Source organism: Panthera pardus, unplaced genomic scaffold (genome assembly GCF_024362965.1).
Source record: "Panthera pardus isolate Hobbes unplaced genomic scaffold, ASM2436296v1 HiC_scaffold_25, whole genome shotgun sequence".
In the NCBI taxonomy this organism is placed as follows: Eukaryota; Metazoa; Chordata; class Mammalia; order Carnivora; family Felidae; genus Panthera; species Panthera pardus.
This window is the reverse complement of record NW_026526821.1, coordinates 18138561-18160159: the sequence shown is the minus strand read 5'-3', so window position 1 is coordinate 18160159 and position 21599 is coordinate 18138561. Positions and strand designations below refer to the sequence as shown.

Genomic DNA, 21599 nt, shown 5'->3' with positions numbered 1-21599 from the left:
GACAATGAGAAAGAATCTTTTCATCAGAGGGAACAGCAAGAGTGAAGGCAGTACTCTCGAAAAAGCAAGCACTCAGGGAGGCTGAAAACCGCTTCCTGTCTTGTGGACACAGTGTGAGGGGACTAGCAGCAGGAGAAGAGAGAGAGGAGGCAGGCGGGGGTTAGGTTACAGAGGGCTCTCCATGCCATATAAAGGTACTCAGACACAAGTACCCATGCTGGGCTCTGCAAGGCATCCAAATACAGGGTAGCTCTATTTTCTGAGTCTACAAAAGGCCATTTTATTATGAAAGGACAAAAATTCGTTCCCGCGTGTGCTAACCTGTGGTAAGTGGGATACACTGATGATGTGAGGTATGGAGCTGAGGGTCAGATCTGGGTTCACATCTTAGCCCTACCACTTAGTAAGTCAATTGATCTCTCTTAGCTTGGGTTCCTTAGCAAAGTAGAATCAATACTGTATAGCTCATGGAGTGCTGGGAGGATTACATGAGAAAATGCAGGCATGAAAGTGTGACGGCATGAAGAGAATGAAAAGACAAGCCATGGACTGGGAGAAAATATTTGCAGAAGACATATCAGATAAAGGATTCGTATCCACAATATACAAAGAAATCTCAAATTCAACAACAAGAAAATAACGCGTTAAAAGTTGGGCAAAAGATCTGAACAGACACCCCAGCAAAAAAGATACACAGATGGCAAGCAGGTGTATCAAAAGTGTTCAACATCATACGTCATTAGGGAATTTCAAATGAAAACCATAATGAGATACCTCTACACGCCTACTACGATGGCCCAAATCCAGAACACGGACAACATCAAATGCTGGTGAGGATGCGGAGCAACAGGAACTCTTGTTCATTCATGGCGGGAATGCAAAATGGTACAGCCACTTTGGGAGACAGTTTGGCAGTTTCTTTCAAAACTAAAAATATTCTTATCATATGAGATCCCAGCAATTGCTGTCTCTGGTAGTCACCCAAATGAGTTGAAAACTTATGTCCACACAAAAACCTGCACACAAATGTTTATAGCAGCTTTACTCACAACTGCCAAAAACTTAGAAAACAACCAAGATGTCCTTCAATATATAAATGGGTAAACAAATGTAGTATATCCATAGAGTGGAATATCATTCAGTGATATTTAGAGATAAATTATCAAGCCATGAGAAGACATGGAGGAAACTTAAATGCATACCGCTAAGTGAAACAAACCAGTCTGAAAAGGCTTCAGACTGTGTGATTCCAACTCTGGGACGTTCCAGTATGGACACAGGAAAAAGATCAGTGGTTGTCAGGGACTAGGTTGGGGGATGAACAGGTGGAGCACAGGGGAGTTTTAGGGCAGTGAAACTATTCTGTACGATACTGTGATCAATACCTGTCATTGTACATTTTCAAAATCCCTTTGAACTACATAACACAAAGAATAGACCCTAATGTAAACTGCGGGCTTTAGCCAATAATAATGGCTCATCAATTGTAACACATGTATCACACTCATGCACAGTGTTAATAATAGGGGAACCTGAATGTAAGTGGGAGGGAGGCAGTATATGGGAATTCTTGTATGTTCTGCTCCCTTCCTCTGAAACCTAAGACTGCTCTAAAAAAAACAGTGCTAGGACAGTGCCTGGTATGAAGCAGATGATTAATAAACAAACGGTGGCTCTGGGCTGGATGTGAGGCAGGCTGTGAGCAGAGGGCTGAGATGCTTAGAAATGTAGTGTTCCCATTTGCCCTTCGGTACCAAATGAAAATTCATCTTCTGTGGAGGCAAGGAACTACTGCATGTACACTTTAAAGGGCAGAATTCAGCCATAGGCTCCCCAGAAAGGGACTGCAAGGGGTAGCAGTGTCCTCATGGTTTATTTATTCCTTCTGGGAGATGCTAATATTATTCTGCATCCCCTTCTCCTTCTAACTTTATATAATTAGAAGGATAAAAAATTGTGTTTATCCACAGGCACATGGAGAAAGATGGGGCAGCGGGCAATGGGAAGGAGTTTATACAAGGTAATTTACAGGCAGCCCAGAATGTTCATTATGCTCTATCTACATTTCGCAAGCCTGAGAAACAGCTAATTTGGTACTCCTCGTTTGATATTCCAGACAAGGAGAGGAGTTGAGAAGAGTCATACAGAGGAGAAGCAGACCCCTCCGTGGTGAGGTGAGCAGAGGCTGGCCCCACCTGGTTCTCAGCTGAGGTGGGAGATGGGCAAGGATGGGCTTGTGGGGAGAAGACAACGGGTGGCAGCCAGAGAAGGGGAGACATAACTGCAATGACTCTATAGAGATCCAAAGAGCTCCCTCGAACACAACGCCAGAGGAACAGAAACACTGTCCCTCTGGAATCAATCTGTTCCTTGTCATTTTAAGACAAAGACCAGTGGTATGCTGCTAAATGTTTAACAAACAGCTCTCTGGAGGGAAAAAAAGACCCTGATTGGTACAGTCTGCTGATTTCTGTGGTATAAATACTCCCACCACGACTAATTTCAAGCTACTAACATGGCATCAACTAGCTCACAAGATTCCTGAAAATTTAACAATCTGTTCTTGCAAGCTGGTATGAATCCGCTCAAGGCACCACTAACAAGGAACAAAGCCTTACCAGAGCCCATGCTGCTTTGCATGATCTGATGTTTTGGGACCCACTTCCCAGTCCAGCCTCAAGTCTCCCTCTCTAAACGCTAAACTGATAACTATGCTCTCTTTTCTGTTGCTCAAATGCCAATGTCTACTCTGACCACAGGGCCTTTGCACATGTAAAGGAACACCCCGAACCTACCTCCATAAGTCTGGGAACATCTCATTCTTCAGGTCTCAGCGCAGTGTTCCTTACTCAGGAAGTTTCCTATGATCTCTTTACTCCAGACTCTGAGAGCTCCCTGTACTTATCTTCAGAGCTCTTAGAACAGCTGTATTTCTGTGACGACCTGATTAACCTGTGGCTCCCCTCTTCACATCCTATTTAGGGAAGGGCACCCTATTTACTGAAGTCGTCTACAGTGTGTGGCACCCAGCAGGTACTCAATAATTATTATAATTGTGTCTGAGAGGCTGGGAACCAGAAAGGGGCAGGGCCCCTTACTCAAAAGCCATTCAGCTGATTTTAGGTAACCTGGCCTCCGGTGCAAGGCTCTTTCCTCTGCACAGAACTGGCAGAGTGTGCCTGGATCCTGGGCTCAAATTTCCGCCTCTCCCCAGAGCTGACCCTTTAACCCACCCGCAGATCCATTCTGCCCTGTGCCCAGATTGGCGGCCAGCCCTGCCTTCTGCAGGAGAGACTAAGGGAGCAGGTAGACTCTGGGGGCAGGCAGGAGCTCTGTCACAGACCAACCATATCACCTGGGGCATGTTCCTTACCTTCCCTGAGCCTCCATTTATCCAACTATAACATCAAAATCAAATCTTCCTTTGTAGATATATTGCAAGGATTAAAAGAGGTAAGATATGAAAGCACCTGGGGTGTTGTAAGAAATCAAAAACAAATATGTAAATTCGGTTTAATTATTATTCTAGATCAGCGGTCCTCAAAATGTAGTCTCTTGACCAACAGCTTCAGCAATGCCTGGGAGCTTGTTAGAAATGCAAATTCTTGAGTCCCAGCCCAGACCTGCTGAGCCAGAAACTGCAGTGTGGGGCCCAGAAATACATAGTTTAACAAGCCCCCTAGGAGATGCTGATGCACCCTCACGTCTGGGTGTGCAGATCGGTGTCCAATTATGTAGCATCGAAGTGCCCTGGTTATTCACTTCAATCTGTCTTGGGAAAGACCAAATGATCTTACTGGAATTGGGCCCTGAGACTGGAGACCCAGCCTGTGTTGGGTGGTGAGGCAGAGGAACTTACCCATGTGCAATGAGTAGGATGTTCCTTCCAGGTACTATTTTAGAAGCTTATGGAGGCTCGGCCGCTTGATTCTCATAGTAACCCTGTGAAGTCTCTCTAAATATCATCACCCCACTTGATGGATGAGAAACTCAAGGCTCCAAGAAGTTTAACAACTCAGGAGAAGGTGTAGGATCGAGAGATTTCTCATAGAGTGGTGGGATCCCTACTCCTCCTGGAACCCCAAGACCCACTGCCCCTATCTACGCCTTCCATGTCAGTTCCAGTCCCAACACTGCCCATCCCACTGTGTTGCCACACCCACCCCGCAGGAGAGGGCTATTTCCTCCTGCATGCAGCTCTCACTCTGCAGACAAATTACAACCTCTCTTCCCCTCCTCCCCCACCAAAAGTAACCCAACAAATGGGTCTTCTTGAGTAGAATCCACTTAAAGAGAGAATCGCTTGAGAGAGGTGGGGCTGGGGAGAGAATATCACTTGGATATATGATGTTCTTTCTTCCTGTCTTCTGGGCACTGAGGAAGGTAAAGAAAAGGTGTAATTTTTCAGAGAAAAGAGATTTGGCTCATTACGATGAACTGCGGAGCTGAAAAATCATTTCCTAGAAGGATTGGAAATGTTAATGCCATCATCTTGCACGAGTGGGTAGGGAGGAGGGAGACAATTCTGCTGAGACTGCCTGGGTACCTCATTGAAGCTAAAGGTCTGCACATTCAATCTTGATTGAATTACCATTATCAAGAGAGAGGGTGGCTGGGGAAGGGGAGGGAAACAGCCCGACGGTCTCCATACCTCCTTGTTCTGCCCATTCCGCGCTGGCTGGGTTGGGCGGCTCCCCTCTGCAGGGCCCTAGATGGAGCCTTTGGCAGGCAGAGGGGTCAGGCCTGGCAGGGCAGAGCGCCTGGAGAAGTCACAGGCACAGTGGCCTACCTGATGCACTTACTGCTTCATCCTAAGCAGGCTGTCCAGCCTTCACCCAGTCAATGAGGGAACTCTGGAGGGAAGGAGGAGGGTTTCTCATTCAGGTTCCTTTGGAAGCAGAAGCTGAGACAAGGATTCGAGCGCAAGTAGCTGGTATGGGAGGTGATGCTGGGAAGGGGAACGGGAAGGACATGGAGAAAGGAAGGCATCTGGTAAGGGATGTGTCTTTAAGCAAGCTGCCACCGCAGATAGCTGTGGCTCTGCCCTGCTGGAAGCTCCAGTGAGTCTTTCCGTCTGAGGGGACAGCGGCCAGTGCGGGAGCACCCGCTCCCTGTCAGTGGCTCGGGGCTGCTCCTGGGGATGGTTCGCGTCCTAGCACTTCTGGCCTGCCCTGCAAGCCGGCAGAGGGGGCTCCCGCGGCCAGAACAAGTCCTGTGATGAACAAGGGCACTGATGACTTCTGCCCTAGCACCCATTTGTGGGACCCAGGCAAGGGCCACCGTCAGAGACTTGCAAAGGAGAAGAGGGGGCCAAGAGTTGGGAGCACTGAAAAAGGCACCCATTTTGTGATCCCAGTGCTGTCTCCCCAGGAATCAGCAGAGAAAAGCCTCTGGGTTTATTCTGAATCTGGGTTCCTCCCTGGAATTGAGAATGGCCTCTCTGAATTGCTCATCTCAGCCTGCCTTTTTTCTGAGGTCAGAGCCCTTAGCATGTCCCATCTGCCCCCCACCACCTGCACCAAGAACATGATGTATTTTGATGCAGAAGGACTCCTTGCCAGGGACCATGTGGGACCCTGACAGCACGAGACCAGAGTGCTGGCTGTGGCTGTCCTGTACACTTGCTGTGTGACCTGGGCAGGGACTCTATATCTCTGGACCGCCGCTCCTTGCCTGTGAATTCAAAGAGGCTGGACTAAGTCTCAGCGGGGTTTAAAAGTCTCTGTATACCACATTTAGATTTGGTTTTCATTCATCTTAATTTGCCCTCTGTGCATGGAGAAACTGAGGGGCAGAGAGATGAAGTGACCTCGCTGAAGGTCACATGCAGAAGGCCAAGGGCTGAACTGAGAGCAGAACCCCACCTCTGCCTGGAGCCATGTCCAATATTCCAGTACACGGGGGCCCAGCGGATGAGGTCTGCAGATTCCCTTATTCTCTGGCTTTGGGTTGGGTGTGGTCAAAGGCAAAGCACCTGCAGAAGACCGGATGAGCAGAGAACTCCATCAAGGTGCTCATTTCCTCAGCCCTGCTTGCTGGGGTCACCTGGGGCTGGCTGCAATGCCCCTGAGGGCCACGCCTCCGGCCAGGTCCTCTCTCTTTCTGGGGGTCCTGGCAGCTTCTCCTTGAAGAAGAATACTAAATACTCTCCTTGAATACTCCTTGAGAGTATTTAGCCTCAAGCACTGCACTGTTCCTTGCCATCTCCTTAGAACTAGCTCCCACCTTTATACAAACAACACTTGATTAAATTCTGTTCAAATCATCCTACTTGAGGGTCCAGTCTGTTTCCTGCTGGGACCCTGATGGATCCCAGAAGGGGAGCCTCATTTGATGACATTGGCAACCCCTGAGCTCACTTCCTATCCTCAGTGTAACTTCTTTCCAGCAGTCCAGGAAGCCCCCACCAGAACTTCTGCATGGGAATGCTTTGGTATTCTAGAAATTTCCCCTTGTCCACAGTCTCTGCCCAGAGCTGCTTGAGAGCAAAGAATTCTTTGTTCTGTTTCCCCATTCATTTCCTTCCCTTTCGCTTCCTTGCCACTTTCACCCCTTGGAAGCCCCACTGTCTCTGTTACTAAATTCTGAACAGCCTCATTTGGAAGAAAGGGCTTATTTAGCCAGGGATTCTCTTCCATTGTTTCATTTGCAGGCGGTGCCCTCCCTCCTTCTCTCCCCCCTTTAATCTTTTCTGTCCTCTTGGCCTGGGCCTTTGTCCTCCACTCCAGCCTCCCGGAGCTCTGGGTTCCTTAAGATGCTAATCACACCCAGTTTTCTTCTTGTGCCAAGAATATTTCTATTTATCAAACCACGGCAGACTTTGCCTTAGGGAGGGACACATACAAGGGCAGGAACACTTCCTGTTCCTCCGGGCTGTTTCTCTTTTTACCTTTCTCGTTTCAATTCCAGGAGTCTTTCTTTGCTCGGTTCCCCGGTATGTCTTCCAGGGCTTTTGAACGCACTGGTTGCCTGATACTGTCTCCTTTTGTACTGAGCGCAGACCCACTCCGGCCACAGTATACTGTAGAATTACTGACCCTTGAGATTCAGGCTTGTTCCAGCCCGTCAAGGTGGTATCGTTAGGTGTCTGAATTCCCTCTGCCTCCTCTCGGTTTGCCCAGAAGCAGATGTGAGAAGAGGGTTCCAGGGCACATAGTTTATAAAGGAGCAGGGGCAGCAGTGAGGAAGGGACAGTGAGATGGCCGAGGAGGTAGCCCCCATAAGGGGGAGTTTTCAAGCTTGTTCCTGTGGTGGACAGCTGCTGCCCAGTCCCTGTGGGGTCTGGAAAAGGTGGAGAACACAGCCTCCATGGGATGGTGAGGAGCTGGGCTACTTCACCGGCCAGGGAGAGACTGCCTTGTGCACGGAGAGTCCTGCCCCAGCTTTGCAGCAAGCCCTCAGGTGAAGAAAGGCAGACAGGGCAGCATGAGGGGGAACCGAGTGAGGCATCCAGGGCACACACCTCAAGGGGGCGCTCGCTCTCAGGGTCCTGCAGCCGAGGGTGGCATCTCCTTGAATGTTGCACTGTGGGTGCCTCGCCTCCTCACCCTAGTCTTGGTCCAGGATGCCAGACCGCCTGCTGGTGAGGCTGTGGGGTGTGGGTGGGACACGTGCTGATAGCATCTTCTGCACCCCCAGTGGTGGAGTTTAATCCCTTTCATTGTTTTTCCTTGCTACCTGGAATCCTGCGTCCAAGGTACAGCTCTCACAGAGGACAGGGCTGTTCTCTTTCTGCCCCTTCCTGTGTCCCGTGTCTCTGCCCCCACCCAGGCTCAGGACCGTCTTCCTTACCAGCATATCACCATGCCCCACGTTGTCCTATTCCAGTCTTTCTCCCTCCAACCTTCCTGCGTATTTTCTATTTTACTTGAGAAGCCAGAAGGGAGAGGGCCATGGCTCAAGCCCTTTGGGGTTTTGCAGAGTGTCTGCTTGCCAACATTAAGTTCCTATTTACTAAGTTCCAGTCATATGCCAGGTTTGGGGACACAGAAGTATAAGACAGTCATCCACCTGCTGTCACACAGCATCTATTTTTCAGTGAGGAAAACAGCCAGTCAACGGACAGTCATCCAAATGCCTCTCAAATCACAGTGATGATAAGACATGCATTGTGCTCAAGGAGTGAATAATGAATAATGAGGTTTTGACCAAATGTGAAGGGTCAGAAGAATTCCCTGAGGAAGTGGTGACCAAGTAGGATCTGAAGAATAAGTAGAACTTAGCAGAGCAAAGAGAGGAGGGAAGGGCACTTTGACAGAACAGAATGTGCAAAGACCCTATGGCATGAATGAGCACAGAAAGCTCAAGGGACTGAATGAAGTATGGCTTAGCTGAGGAAACTGTGATGGAGAACACACAGTATGGAGTGGGAGTGGAGAGGTGGTTGAGGGCCTTTGGGTAGGAAGTGCTTAGAATGGAAGGAAAGAGGGGCGCCTGGGTGGCTCAGTCGGTTAAGCATCCGACTTCGGCTCAGGTCATGATCTCACAGCTCATCAGTTTGAGCCCCCTGTTGGGCTCTGTGCTCACAGCTCAGAGCCTGGAGCCTGTTTCAGATTCTGTGTCTCCCTCTCTCTCTGCCCCCCCCCCCCCCCCCCCGCTTACACTCTGTCTCTCAAAAAATAAATGTTACATTTAAAAAAATGCCAAGTGGAAAAAAATTAGAAATGAAGGACAGGCAGTTGAAGGGTTTTCAGTAGGAAAATGACAGGATCCAATTCACATTTTGAGGAGGTCCTGCTGGCTTCTGTCAGATACCAGATAGGTGGAAGGTGGGGGTCAGATTAGATGTGCATCATCAGGAAGAAGGCTTGGGCAGAGTTCAGTTGAGAGAGGACAATGGCACAGCCAAGGTACTGGGTGCTGAGGATGAGGAGGGAAGTCTGGAAGATACACAGCTTGGCTCAGCTTCTCATCCTTGGCCCCCACAGGCTTTCGCCTGGATGCCTGGCCCAGTCTGGATATTCTTGCCTCTCAGGGAGGCAGGGTCTGTCTCTTCACTATGTTCTAGTCATTTATCTTTTCTTGTCTGCACAACACCTTGGGAGGAAGACATTGTTGTATCCATTTTACAGAGAGAAGACTAAGGTTTGGCATGGTCACCTAAGGTTTCACAGCCTATAATTTAGTGAACCCTACATAAACTCACAGTCTCATAGGGGGAACAGACAAGGGACCAGGTATTTTAGGACATGGTTTGCACGGTGTTGAAGCAGAGGATGGTCAGAGTGAGAAGCTACGTGTGCCTGGAACAGGACCCTGGGAGCAGAGATTGAGGGCCCAGCACAGGGCTGGCTCAGAGGAAGCTCACGCATCACAGGTCTTAATAATACATTTCCTGATTGTTTGAGCATCTCTTTCCAACACTTCACTTGCAAGAAATCTTCCTGCCTGCATTACTATCTTCCAAGAGACAAATTATAAGTGTTTTCTGATTAGTTCTACCATTCATAGCCCATTCCTAAATCAGCACAGGAAACAGCTAAGCTAAAACTTCTGCCTCTTTCTTCCTTTGCAAGCTGCCTGTATCTTATGCCTTCTTCCTCCAAGTTTTTTTCTTAGGCAATGTCTAGACAGTTAAACAAAACAAAACACTGAACTATGCTAGAAATAATTTGTTATTCAGGGTCCTTTTTTCCCCTCCTTTTTTTTTTTTTTTTTGGCTAGGCTGGGTTATCCTGAGAGTTGAGACCAGAAATGCTATACACACAATTGGTGAGATGTTAAAAGATTCAGGTTGACTACATCATGGCAGACAAAGGCTGTTAGAGACTCTTGTTCTAGTCAGACCACGTGGTCAACATTTTGTATGAGGTAACTTTGTCCTCTGTGTATTTATGTTGCTTTGAAGGCTGCACAGACTGATATCTGGCAGGGATAATACTGTGTGTGACCTGTGCATGGTGTGAAGGTCCATTACAATATCTCCCTCCCTCACCTTCTAGCACTGAATATTAGGCACAGTCACATACAAGTACTGTCACTGTTCTTGTTCAGGCCTCATCATCCTTTGCTGGGACCACTGCAGTAGCCTCTCGACTGGCCCCTCTGCCTCCAATCTCTCCTAGTCAGATCCACCCTCCCAATCAGCTACCCTGATGATCTTTCCAAAATGGACATCTGATCATGCCCATCCCCCACCAACCTGGCTTACTCCATGTCCCCAGATGGGTATTCGGTGATTTCCGGTTAAAAGAAGGTGGAATAACTTATCTATGCTGCTCATCAGTGACCCTGAGAAACTAACTCTATGGCTAAGAGTAATGGTGCTAGGCACCGTGAAAGGGTTTATGTAACTTTTTAAAACAACCCTATCTTTATTATTTTTACCATCTCAAAGGTGAAGAAACCGAAGCTTCGAGAGGTGAGGTAATGTGTTCAGGGCACCACAGCTGGGGTAGAAGCCCAGGCAGTCTGACTCCAGGGGGGCTCTAACTGCTCTGCACTACTGCCTTCATCAAACTATGCATCAGACGTGATTATAGAAATGTTAAAGCTCATTGTTGAGCAAAAGGCAAAGACCTTGCATGCCTCCCTACCTCTGCACAAAACATGCTCTCTTGCAGGCTCAGTGCCACTAAGGGTTTTGGCCCACACGGGCCCTGCTTGGCAGGTGCTCACCTTATAACACCTGCAGCCCTAGAAGTGGGGTCTGGTCAAAGTCATGATGCCTCAAACCGTGCTTCCTGTGTGACCAGAGTAGCCTGGGGCCCCTTTGGGCCCCGAGCTGGCTGCTCCCCAAACCCTGAGGGCACTTACAGGATATGATGTTTCCATATCGATTCTTATTGCGGTTTTCATCCTCTTTGGCTGTGTCCCATGAAGCTGTCTGCCCCTCTGGCAAGGCCTAAAAGAGAAGGAGAGAGTGGTTAGAATGGCCTGCAATAAGGACTTTATCCATGTGCTGCTGAGCCAGGCGGAGAAAGAGACCCACTGGGATGGGTGACTCAGTATAAAGGGTTCTGTGTTCTCAGATGTGACCTGGAGGGAACACAGACTTGGCCCCTCCATGGACTTAATCACTTGTTCATTGACTCAAATGCCATTGATGTCTTGTGTGTGTCGTGGGCCCAAATCTGGCCCAGCAGGGGAGTCATTTGTTCATTAACCCATTTGTTCATTCGACAGATTTATTGAGTCCCTAATATGCATCTGGCACTGTTCTAGGTACTCAGGATACAGAGAAATAGACAAAGTCCCCCCTCAAGCTTCCAGTCAACTGGAAGACATCACAAATGAAAGAGCAAACATATGGGATTTTAGATACTGGAAAGAGGCAAGAAAAGAAAAAAAGCAGGGAAAAGGACAGTGATGGAAGATGTAAATGTCTTCAGATGATACAGTCTTGGAAGGCTTCTCTGAGAAGGTAACAGGTAACTAACTTCTTAATGATGCAAAAAATCCAGTCGTGCCAAAAGCAGAATGTGTCTTCCAGGCAGAGGGAATAGCAGGTGCAAAGGTGGTAACAAATGACCATATTCAAGGATGAGGCAGGGAGGGTGGTGATGGAAGCAACTGGACAGGCTGGGACAGTTCAGGTTATATAAGGCATTGTGGTCACCAGTAATGAGGTGGGTATTACTCTAAGTACGATGGGAAGACCACTGAGAGATGTGAGTAGTGCAGTTGGCTGATCTGATTTATGTTTTACAAAGCATGCTCTGGCCCACATATGGGATACAGGCTCTAGGAGGCTGGGGGAGGAAGCAGGGAGATCAGTTAGGAAGTTGTTGCAATAGTCCAGGTAAGAGATGATGGTACCTTGGACCTTTTACCAGGATGGTGGCAGTGGACGTGGTTAGAAGTGATCATTGTCAGGACGTTCCACTGAATATTGCAGATTTTGGTTCCCTCAGAAACACACTGGGAAACAAGCATTTGAATATAAGATCTTATCTGGGAGGCAATCCTAAGGCCCATGGGTGGGAGACTGGGGGAAGTGAGGCAATCAAGGGAAGGAAGTTGGTCCAGGGTACCTCAATGAGCAGGTCACCGCTGTGTCCACCCAGGGTTTGATCTCACAGGCCCATCTCATGCTGGAGTATTTACCCATCAATTCCGATACACCATTGGTTGAGGACAACTCTTAGGAAATCCCTTGGCACTTCTGCTATGCTCTGCAGGCAAGGTGTGCATATTCTTTTGTGTTAAGGAAGTCCTTAGGCGAAAAGCCACAGGTGCTTCTGGAAGGCAGGCATTGAGTGAGCATGAGTGGGAACACTGAGAGTAGAGGGGACATGGGCAGGCCACCAACACATCTGCTGTAGGTGTGGACTATGAGGGAAGGGGGTGTGAAGGCTGACTCTCAGACTGCTGGCCTGAAGAACTGAGTGGAGGGTCAGGCCATTTGTGGAGATGGAGAAGAAACAGATGGGGAGAAAGAGAGGTGGGGAGGTGGGAATTCTGTGCTGTGTTTTGGGTACACAAAGTGCTCAGAACAGTGGCTCGCCCTTGTCGAGGACAGTGTGCTTCTTGAGATGTTCCGGCAACAGCAGCCATGTTGAGGCTGATTACTTGATGTCCAAGCTGAGATGCTGAGAAGGAGGCTAGAGGCAGAAGTTCACAGTCACAGGGGAAGGGAAGGTATGGGAGTCATCAGTCCAAGAGGAGACAGACAAGTCAACCGCCACGTGGAGCAATCAACAGAGTTATGAGCCAAGCGTCACGTAGACACAGGGGAGGGGGCAGTCACTTATCATACAGGGAAGGAAGATGGGCATTTAAGGGAGCAGGAGCCACTTTAGGAAGTCTGCAGAAGCACGAAGGCCAGGCTACATTTTGATTTCTGTTCCCACCCTGCACCCTGTAGAGTGGGCTGAATGCCCTGCTCATGGGCGCCACACTGCTTCTGAGGCTGGATTTGCATTGCCCTCCGTCTACACAGCACCCTGTCTGCAGTGCAGGGGAGCGGAGCGTCCACTCATCTTGTTGCACTGGCCTTGCCTTTGCTCATCCATCCCTTACCATGTTCAGCCAAGACAAGCAGTGTGTGAGCCGAGTGGTCAGAAATGCCACCAATCAGTGGGCTGTGTTTTATAGGCAAGCGGGACCACTGCCTGTTCAAAGCCCAGCCCATGCACGATACCCCCTTTCTTGCTTCCAGGCTCCCATGTGTTAATAAGCCAATCTGGGTGGGTCTTCTAGAGAAGAGGCGGGCAGACTTTCTGTAATGTCAGAGAGGGGGCAGCTTGGGCTTTGCAGGCCACGTTCTCTGTTGTAACCACTCATCCTCTACTGTTGCAGAGCAAATGCAGTCACAGACAAAATGCAAACACATGGGCGTGGCTTTGTTCTGATGAAGCTGTATTTACGACGGTGAAGGTGGGCGTTGGACTGGATGTAGCCTGTGGCTGTATGTTGCTGACCTTTTTTTTTTAGAAGCATAACCATGATCCTCAACTACGCGGTGCCTGGGTAGGTAGAACTGGTGCTCATTCTGCTATCTGGCTATTCCAGGTGGAATGCAGATGGGGTGGGAGGCCCTTGCTGGGGCTGCCTGGCTAAGCTGTGTTCTCCCACTTAGCTCGCCCCAGGGTTTCAGACCGGGGCTCTCGAGTGTCTTCCCAGCCATTAATTGATCAGCATTTTGTTGTTTGTGTGGCCTAAACCCTCAGGCACCCTGGAGGAGAAGCTAAGCAGGTTCTAGGCTCTGGGCACCAGTCTCTGCCCTAAATGTGAGTGTGACAAAAGTACTATGGAGGTAAGAAAGTGCTCATTTTACAAATGGAGGGCCTGTCTCTCCTTTTTCTCCTCTCTCCTCCTCTTCTTACTCCTCACTACAAATGACCATCACCCCCCAGCACGGGACATCTCTAGACCTCATGTGGTTCTTGCTTTTGCATGTTAACTCCTGGAACAAAGGTTCCAGCCCTGGGCCTCCTCCCCCAGCCAGGTAGTGCCAGCTGTTTCAGACAAGCTGCCAAGCCTGTACATTCTTGACTCTGCAACGGTGAGCTGTGCTGTCTCACTGGTAATGTTGGGCTTCTCAAGGTTTGAGCTGATACTCTGGGGGTGGATTTTCTTTCTTTCTTTAAAAAAATTTTTTTTTAATGTTTATTTATTTTTGAGACAGAGAGAGTCAGAGCATGAACGGGGGAGGGTCAGAGAGAGGGAGACACAGAATCTGAAACAGGCTCCAGGCTCCGAGCTGTCAGCCCAGAGCCCGACACGGGGCTCGAATTCACGGACTGTGAGATCCTGACCTGAGCCGAAGTCGGCCGCTTAGCCGACTGAGCTACCCAGGCGCCCCTCTTTCTTTTTTTAAAAAATGTTTATTTTGAGAGAGAGAGTGAGCGCAAGCAGGGGAGGGGCAGAGAGAGAGGGAGAGAATCCCCTTGGGGCTTGATCCCATGAATTATGAGATCATGACCTGAGCTGAAACCAAGAGTAAGATGCTTAACTGAGTGAGCCACCAAGAAGCCCATCTGGAGGTGGATTTTCTAATTTTTTAAGTGTTTTGTTTTTTTGTTTTTTTTTTTGAGAGAGACACAGAGTGAGTGGGGGAGACCAGCACAGAGCCTGATGTGGGGCTCAAACTCAGGAGTCTGGAGATCATGACCTGAGCGGAAGTCAGACGCTTAACCAGCTGAGCCACCCTGGCGCCTCCTAGGCATGGATTTTCTATGCAAAACCCTCTGTGATAAAAGCCAATTGTTCATTCAATTATATACACCTAAAAGTGGTCTGAAGCCAAGAATAGGACACTCCAAATAGTTTCATAATGATGTTTTTGGAAAAAATCTGTTGAGTACCTACTCTGTGCTACAATTTAGGTTACAGTTAGCTTAAGGTTTTGTTATGGCTGTACATTAGAACCATCTGGGGAAGCTTTAAAAAAAAAAAAAACTCCCAAAGCCACAGCCTATTAAATTCAATCAGACTCTCTGGGGATGGGACACAGGTATCAGCAGTGTTTAAACTCCCTAGGCGATTCTAATGAGCAGCCATGGTTCTTGCAAATAGCAAATTTACCTGGAGAGACACTTTCCCATGAGTCTCCTCACTGGTTTCTCTTGCTTTGGTTTTGTCCCCTCCAATCCATTCTTCACTATAATCAGAGAGATCTTTCTAAAATGCGGATAGGACCCAGTTACTCCCCTTGCCAGTATCTTCAGCATACATTCCAAAGTCTTTAATACAGGGTCCTTAATGACTTCACCTCACATGCCCCTCCAGCCTCATTTCTTGTCCTTATATTAACATTCCACAGATAAAGAACCAAATGTAATGCCACAGACAATTTCAGGTGTTTCAAACTTCTGAGACTGAATTTATATATGCTGTTCCCTCTGCTTAAAATTCTCTTCCACCTGAGTCTGTCTGGTAAACTCCTACATACCCTACAAAACCCAACTCAAAAATCTGTTCTGTGAAACCTTCCTTGCTCACTCTCCCACCACTCTGCTTCATCCCAGCTAGTAAATCACTTCTATTATCAGATGGGCTCGTTTATATCTATTAATTTGAAAATCTTGTCTCTTAACTTGTTGATGGGCTATTCCAGAAAAAGCATCTTATTCATGTCTGAATACTGGCCTTGTACTTCATATGTGCCTGAATCCCCTTTGGAATAAATGAATAGGTTGGGCAGATGGCTGAAAACATTAGTGGGTGAGATGGCTTCTGCACATTCTCTGGAATCTCAGAGGCGTAAGTGACTTTGAAAATCATCTGGTTGTGTTCCCTCCCCTAGTGGCCTTCTAGGCAGCTGATAAGCTGATGCATAGCATGTGCTACTTGGATACCCTCAGCAACAGAGAGCTCACTTCCCCATAATGCTTCCGATCCCACTTTTGGACAGCTTGGACAGTGTTTTGTGTCCTCTGCCTCCATGTACTTTGCCCTGTTCCACGGGGGCCCCACAGCATAAGCATGCACCTTCTGTGCTGTGACACTGCAGAGATCTGATAAAGATCCCTGTCCACCCGCAACGTCCTTAAATGGCAATTTGGGAGTCGTCTCAAATCTGCCATGGCCCTCAGGATGCACCCAGCATTCAGATACCATCTGGAAAACCTTAAGCTAAACAAAAGCAGTTGTGATGAGTGGCCCTACTCTGTGGGAAACCACATGGCCCTCTGCCACAGCTCTGGGAGCCTATGTCCCTTGGTGGGGCTGGGCTGGGGGAAGGTGTGAGCCCAGGGGCTGTGATGCTGTTGACCTAGGCAGAGGAGGCAAGGTCTAACAGAGCCACCCAGGAGTGCGCTGTAATGACCCTCTTATTGGCTGACTTTGATCACACATCCATTTCCCTTTTTAGGGAGCTGCGGTGTAATAGGGGATAATCTCCTGAAGGAAAAAAAATAAGAGGGGGTAAAAGTATGAGGGAGACTTCTCTCCATCTTCAAAGGGAGCCAGCCAAGGGGCATTATTTTTACATTAGCAGCTAGTTACAGTAGATTGACCGGGGAATGGTGGCAGTCATTAGGAGCTAATCACATTCTTTTCAGACCAAAATTGCCATCTCATTATATTCATCCATTATCACTCTTGGCTTCCCTCTTCTCCTCTTCTCCTGAGGGTGTGGGCCCTATTTCACACTCTTCTCTGTGTGTGGATATGTTTCCTACACTTCAACAGTGTTGCTGTTCTAAGGTAATCATTTTCTTTCTTTCTTTCTTTCTTTCTTTCTTTCTTTCTTTCTTTCTTTCTTTCTTTCTTTCTTTCTTTCTTTCTTCCTTCCTTCCTTCCTTCCTTCCTTCCTTCCTTCCTTCCCTCCCTCCCTCCCTCCTTTCCTTCCTTCCTTCCTTCCTTCCTTCCTTCCTTCCTTCCTTTCTTTTTCTTTTTTTTTTCGGTCCCGAAGGATGCATTTGGGGATGTCCTCATCCCTGGAGGTCTGAGCTGTGGTATTCATAGAATCCTCAAAAGTCAGACCTGGAAGGTTCTTTTGAGAAAACTATTGCCTCACTTTAGAGATCAGCCAAGTAAGGTCCAGAAACAGGAAATGACTTGACTAGGAATGCAAGCTGAGTGAATCTGCCCCTGCTGCCTCCTTCCCACCCTCCCTCTCTTCCTCCTTTCCGCGGTGACCATCTGGATGTTAGGTCCCAGAAATAACAGCAATGGTCACGGCACACAAGATCTCATGAACTTTGCTTTAGTTGTGGGAAGGTGTGGACAATAAACAGACAAGATAATAACTGCTTAGAACCAGTGCTGTAAAGGCGATAAATAAGGGGCCGGGAGAGACAACAACTAGGAAGAAGAGACTATTCAGATTGAGTGGATTGTGCAGGACCTTTCAAAACAGAGACATTTGAGAAGGAAAGAAACAGCCCATGACTTCCAGCAGCTGGCCTGGCACTCAAAGCTGGACCTTGGTGTGTTACTGTTGCACATAAACAATTTCGCAAAATTGCAACACCAGACAAGGCTTCTCTGAGACCAGGATGGGGCAAGGCAAAAACATGACCACTGTGTAGTTATATCTAAACACAGAAACATATGAACATTGTCCAAACCATAAATAAATAAACAAACAAACAAACAAACAACTAACATCCCCCTATCCTGGCTAATATAAGTTATGGCTGCTTCTCTGCCACTTATAGCTTTAGCTTCTGTCTGGCGTCCCTTTCTTAGAGTTAAGATCTATCAAGGTACCCAATCTTACCACTTCCTAACAACGTCCAATCCAGAACAAAGCCCCAAATCACCCGACATAGCCCATAGCCTGGGAGGCCTTTCTCACATCCTCTTCCTGAGATGTCCTGCAGGTTTTAAACCTGGCTTGTTCAACTCCAGGTGTATTCCTACTTGTCTCTTGTGGACACCTTTGGGTTGAAAACTAAATGATGAGCAGCAGCCAACCATGGCAAGAGCTGGGGGAAGAATGTTCCAGGGCTGAGGGAAGAGCAAATGCAGAGGCCTTGAGATGGAATGAGCTTGGTGTGTTCTAGAACTTGAAGGGGCATTCTCCGGGGCCTGGAGGATGAGAGCAAGCGAGTGAAGCAAAATGTGGATGGGGAGGGTATAGCTTGGAATGGCAGTCAGTGGACCAACACCAAGAATATGTTTTCTTCTAGGTCGATGTAAATGCTTTGGACATTTTTCAAGGTGAGGAGGCTGAGCCAGTACCAGCAGCATGATAAGCGGTAAGAGCTCTTGTGTCTCAAACCCTCCCTTCATCGTTGTTCACGGGCTTCACAGACTTTGGGATAAAATTATTTTCTGGTGTCTACTCCAGACTAACTCTCCCTGTGGCTACAACCCACCTGCCCACCCATCCGTCCTCGCTCCCAGCCATGGAACTCAGTAAGTCAGACACTCATCGTACCTATCGAGACCCCAGTAGGGGTCACGGGCTTCTTAGGCTCTGCTGTGCTGAATCAGTTCATAGGCTTGTTCAACCTACCTCAGTTTCCCCACTTACTACTTCTGGTCCCTGCTCTAAGAATTGCCCCCTGATGCCTGGCTGGTTCCTTCTACCTATTGGTTTGGCCCTCCTGAGATATGAGGGTCCTTTCTAGAGCTTGCTATCCTTCTTTGGACACTCTTCGTTGTACTTACGCCTCTTTGAGTTATGCCCAGATAGTGAGACGTCAAAACACAGAGCTTCCAAGAGCAACTCACCTCCAATTCAAGGCTGAGAGTGTCCTGGTCCATTTCATTTACCTGTTCACTCACTATCCTCAGCAGATTCTGTCACTTATGATTCCCCTCTTCCTCCCTTTGGCTTGACTGTATTCCTGGAGATAATTGGATATGATACGCCCTGGGGTACAGCAAAACCAGGCCCAGAGAATGCTGACCAGGCAGTTCCTGGCTGATGTCTCGGGGCACAGCTGAGGGCTTCCTTCCTGCCTGAGCAGTCCAGCTGGCCAGGACTTCCCTGTATCCCTGCCCACCATGGCATTCTCTCAGTGGAGGGAAGACTCCAGAGAGTCTTTACCAAGGATGCACCATTTTACCTGGGTATTTCATTCATTTATCTTGTCAAGAATACGTCTTGCCCACCCACTGTGCATATGAGTCAGGGGAAAGGCAGGGCTTTGCAAAAGGCAGACACACTAGAATGAATATTCCATCACTTCCAGTCTCAATAAACTTTTCTAAAAGTTGAGTCAATAGTACACCCTTCACAGCTCTGCCATGTTTCTGAGCCTGGCCTCCAGGCTGGGTGGCTCAGTGGGTGAGAACAGCTGCTCTGCTTTGCTGCACCTGTGACACTGGGGCAAAGAGGAAGTGGCTATTTCTATGCTCAGTGCTCAGAACAGTGACCACTAAGAATGATTTGTAGCCTAACAAGCTGGAAAAAAAAACACCCTTCAGGTTAGGGTGGGGGAAAGGTTTGACTATTTTTTTTTTTGACCATGGAACTCTCATATATCCTGTTGTTTACATGACTCTGTGCATTTGTTAAAATTCATAGAGCGGTACACCTCCCTCCTTCCCCACAAAATGGATTTTATAGCATGCAAATTAAAAAAATGAAAAACAAATACACCCCATGGAGTTCTGTGATGATTAGAAACTACCCAAAATAGCTGGTGGGCTCCTAACACCGTGCCTGGCACACAGTAGGTGTGGGAGACTCTTCCATCCCAGTCTTGCCCAAGAATGTGCTCTTGAGTGCCTGTGGCTGACTTCTGGAATTTACCCCCTGCCTCCCTTTGATCGGAAACATCCAGTTTACTGTCACAAGACCAAACATGGGGGCTCCTTACAACATCCATCCTGGTTTGCCTTGGACCACAGGGCTCCCCAAGATATATGACTTTTGTTTTAAAACTGGGACCATCCTGGGCACCTGGGTGGCTCATTCGGTTAAGCATCTGATTCTTGATCTCGGCTGAGGTCGTGATCTCATAGTTCGTGAGTTCAAGCTCCATGTTGGGCTCTGGGCTGTCAGTGTGGAGCCTGCTTGGGATTTTCTCTCCCTCTCTCTCTACCGCATTTGTGTTCTCTCTCTTTCTGTCTCAAAATAAATAAATAAACTTAAAAAAATTAAAAAACACCTTGGGCCATCCTGGACAAACCAGGACAAATCGTTCACCCTAGAAACAGGTAAGAGCGAGTATTCAGGAAGTGAGAAAGAGTTGTATGAGCTGTTCAGGAAGCCCAAGGTCTCATCTCAACTGAGGTCCATGAGTTCGGTAAACACCCACACTTACTGAAGTCCACGGTTAGCTGGTAGATGGCAAGGGCCGCCGTGGATCGCTGTATTGGTTGTGCACAAAGCAAGAGCATCACATCTAAGGAAGCATGATACATCTGGTAGGCATGTAAATTTCTGGATATATTATGAACAGGCATCTTGAGACAGGTGAACCTTTTGCTATTTCACTCTAAGGAGCTGCATGAATTAGTGGTGGCCCTGGCAGAGGCTAAGCTCGCAATGAATGCTTCTTTCTGGGCTGAAAACCACATGCCTTAGGGATTATAAATGTGGATAGAGAAGGCAGGAGAGGATGACTGATGATATCTACTCAGAGTGGCATCAGGAGAGCAAATATTATTGCGACCATGTCACTAAATAGACGGTAATTTATGAGTTCTGCTGGGGAAGCTGAGTAGAAAATCAGATGGCAGCAAGATGGGGTATTTGTCTGTGACAGGAGCTTTGATCAAGGTAGAATAGCTGAGTACACGTGTGTCCGTGTGCAGAGTCACAAAGCACCATTTAAAAAGTCCCCTGAAAAGCTACAAGGTCTCTTTCAAAAACAAATTTTAGGGCAGTGTTTCTCAAACTGGTAGTGATTCAAATCTCCTTACAGAATTTGGTTAAATGCAGAGGGCTGGGTCCTGTCCCGTGTCAATGATGGGACCTATGTCCTATCATTGTGTCCTAATGTTCTTTACTAACTCTCCAGGTGATTCTGACACCCATCACAGTTTGAGAGCCACTGTCTTCGGCAGTAAGGTAAACAGAAACAACACATTCCTGGGGAAGAGTCAACTTAGATTTTAAGGCAGATACTCAGTGTACCTATAGAGACAGCGAGAGATGTGCGAGTCTTTCTACGTTGGTATCTTTCTTTAAGCAATACTGCTTCCCACCCCCTGCCCGCTGCCCCGGATGGAACTATTCTTAATTACAAATATTTCTGCCAGCACTCTGTAATTCCATTAAGTTAATATTTAGTATTAATATACTATTTTGCAGATGCTTCAGAGAAGAGAGATGAGTAAGACCCGGTCCCTGCCTTCATGAGGCCGATAGTCTAACAAAGAAGCTCACACTAGGGCCCCTCTTTTCCTCCCAGCTCTGAGACCATGATCTGGGGGATCCCTGCATCCCATTCTAGGCTACAGACTGTTGGACCCCTCCACATACTGTCTCTGTCTTCATGCACGAGCTTCTGCGTGGCTGTCTCTGGGCCAACGGCTCTCCCTGAAGCAGAGTCAGCCAGAGTTGAGGGAGGGCTGTTAAACTACTGCCTTGTTAATGCTGTCCAGGAAAACTAGGCAAAGGGTGTGAATTCCCCACCTGGCTTCATTTTTATTTCTCTTTTTTCATGGGCAAACAACTATGTTTCCCTTCTAAGAAGTGGTTTGAAACACGTCAATGATTTTTTTCCAAGACACTGAGCACAAGATTCCCTCTGCCACCCATCCTTTTCCTCTACCCAGCCTTCTTCTACTCTTCTTCAATGCAGTGTCTC

At 47.8% G+C, this 21599-nt stretch overlaps 1 protein-coding gene and 1 non-coding gene across 18 annotated transcripts in view; one reads left to right on the top strand and one right to left on the bottom strand.

Annotated features, from left to right (window-relative positions):
* PTPRT (protein tyrosine phosphatase receptor type T) overlaps positions 1 to 21599 on the bottom strand; it is a 1067285-nt gene that overhangs the window by 66145 nt on the left and 979541 nt on the right. For all 17 annotated transcript variants that reach the window (XM_019458468.2, XM_019458472.2, XM_053890232.1 and 14 more), the window contains one exon: positions 10756 to 10843. In XM_019458468.2, coding sequence (XP_019314013.2) covers positions 10756 to 10843 — 88 coding nt within the window. The remainder of the gene's footprint in view (positions 1 to 10755; positions 10844 to 21599) is intronic.
* On the top strand, positions 19114 to 19244 carry LOC128773575 (small nucleolar RNA SNORA43). The gene has a single exon (XR_008417938.1). It is a non-coding gene; the product is annotated as a small nucleolar RNA SNORA43 (small nucleolar RNA).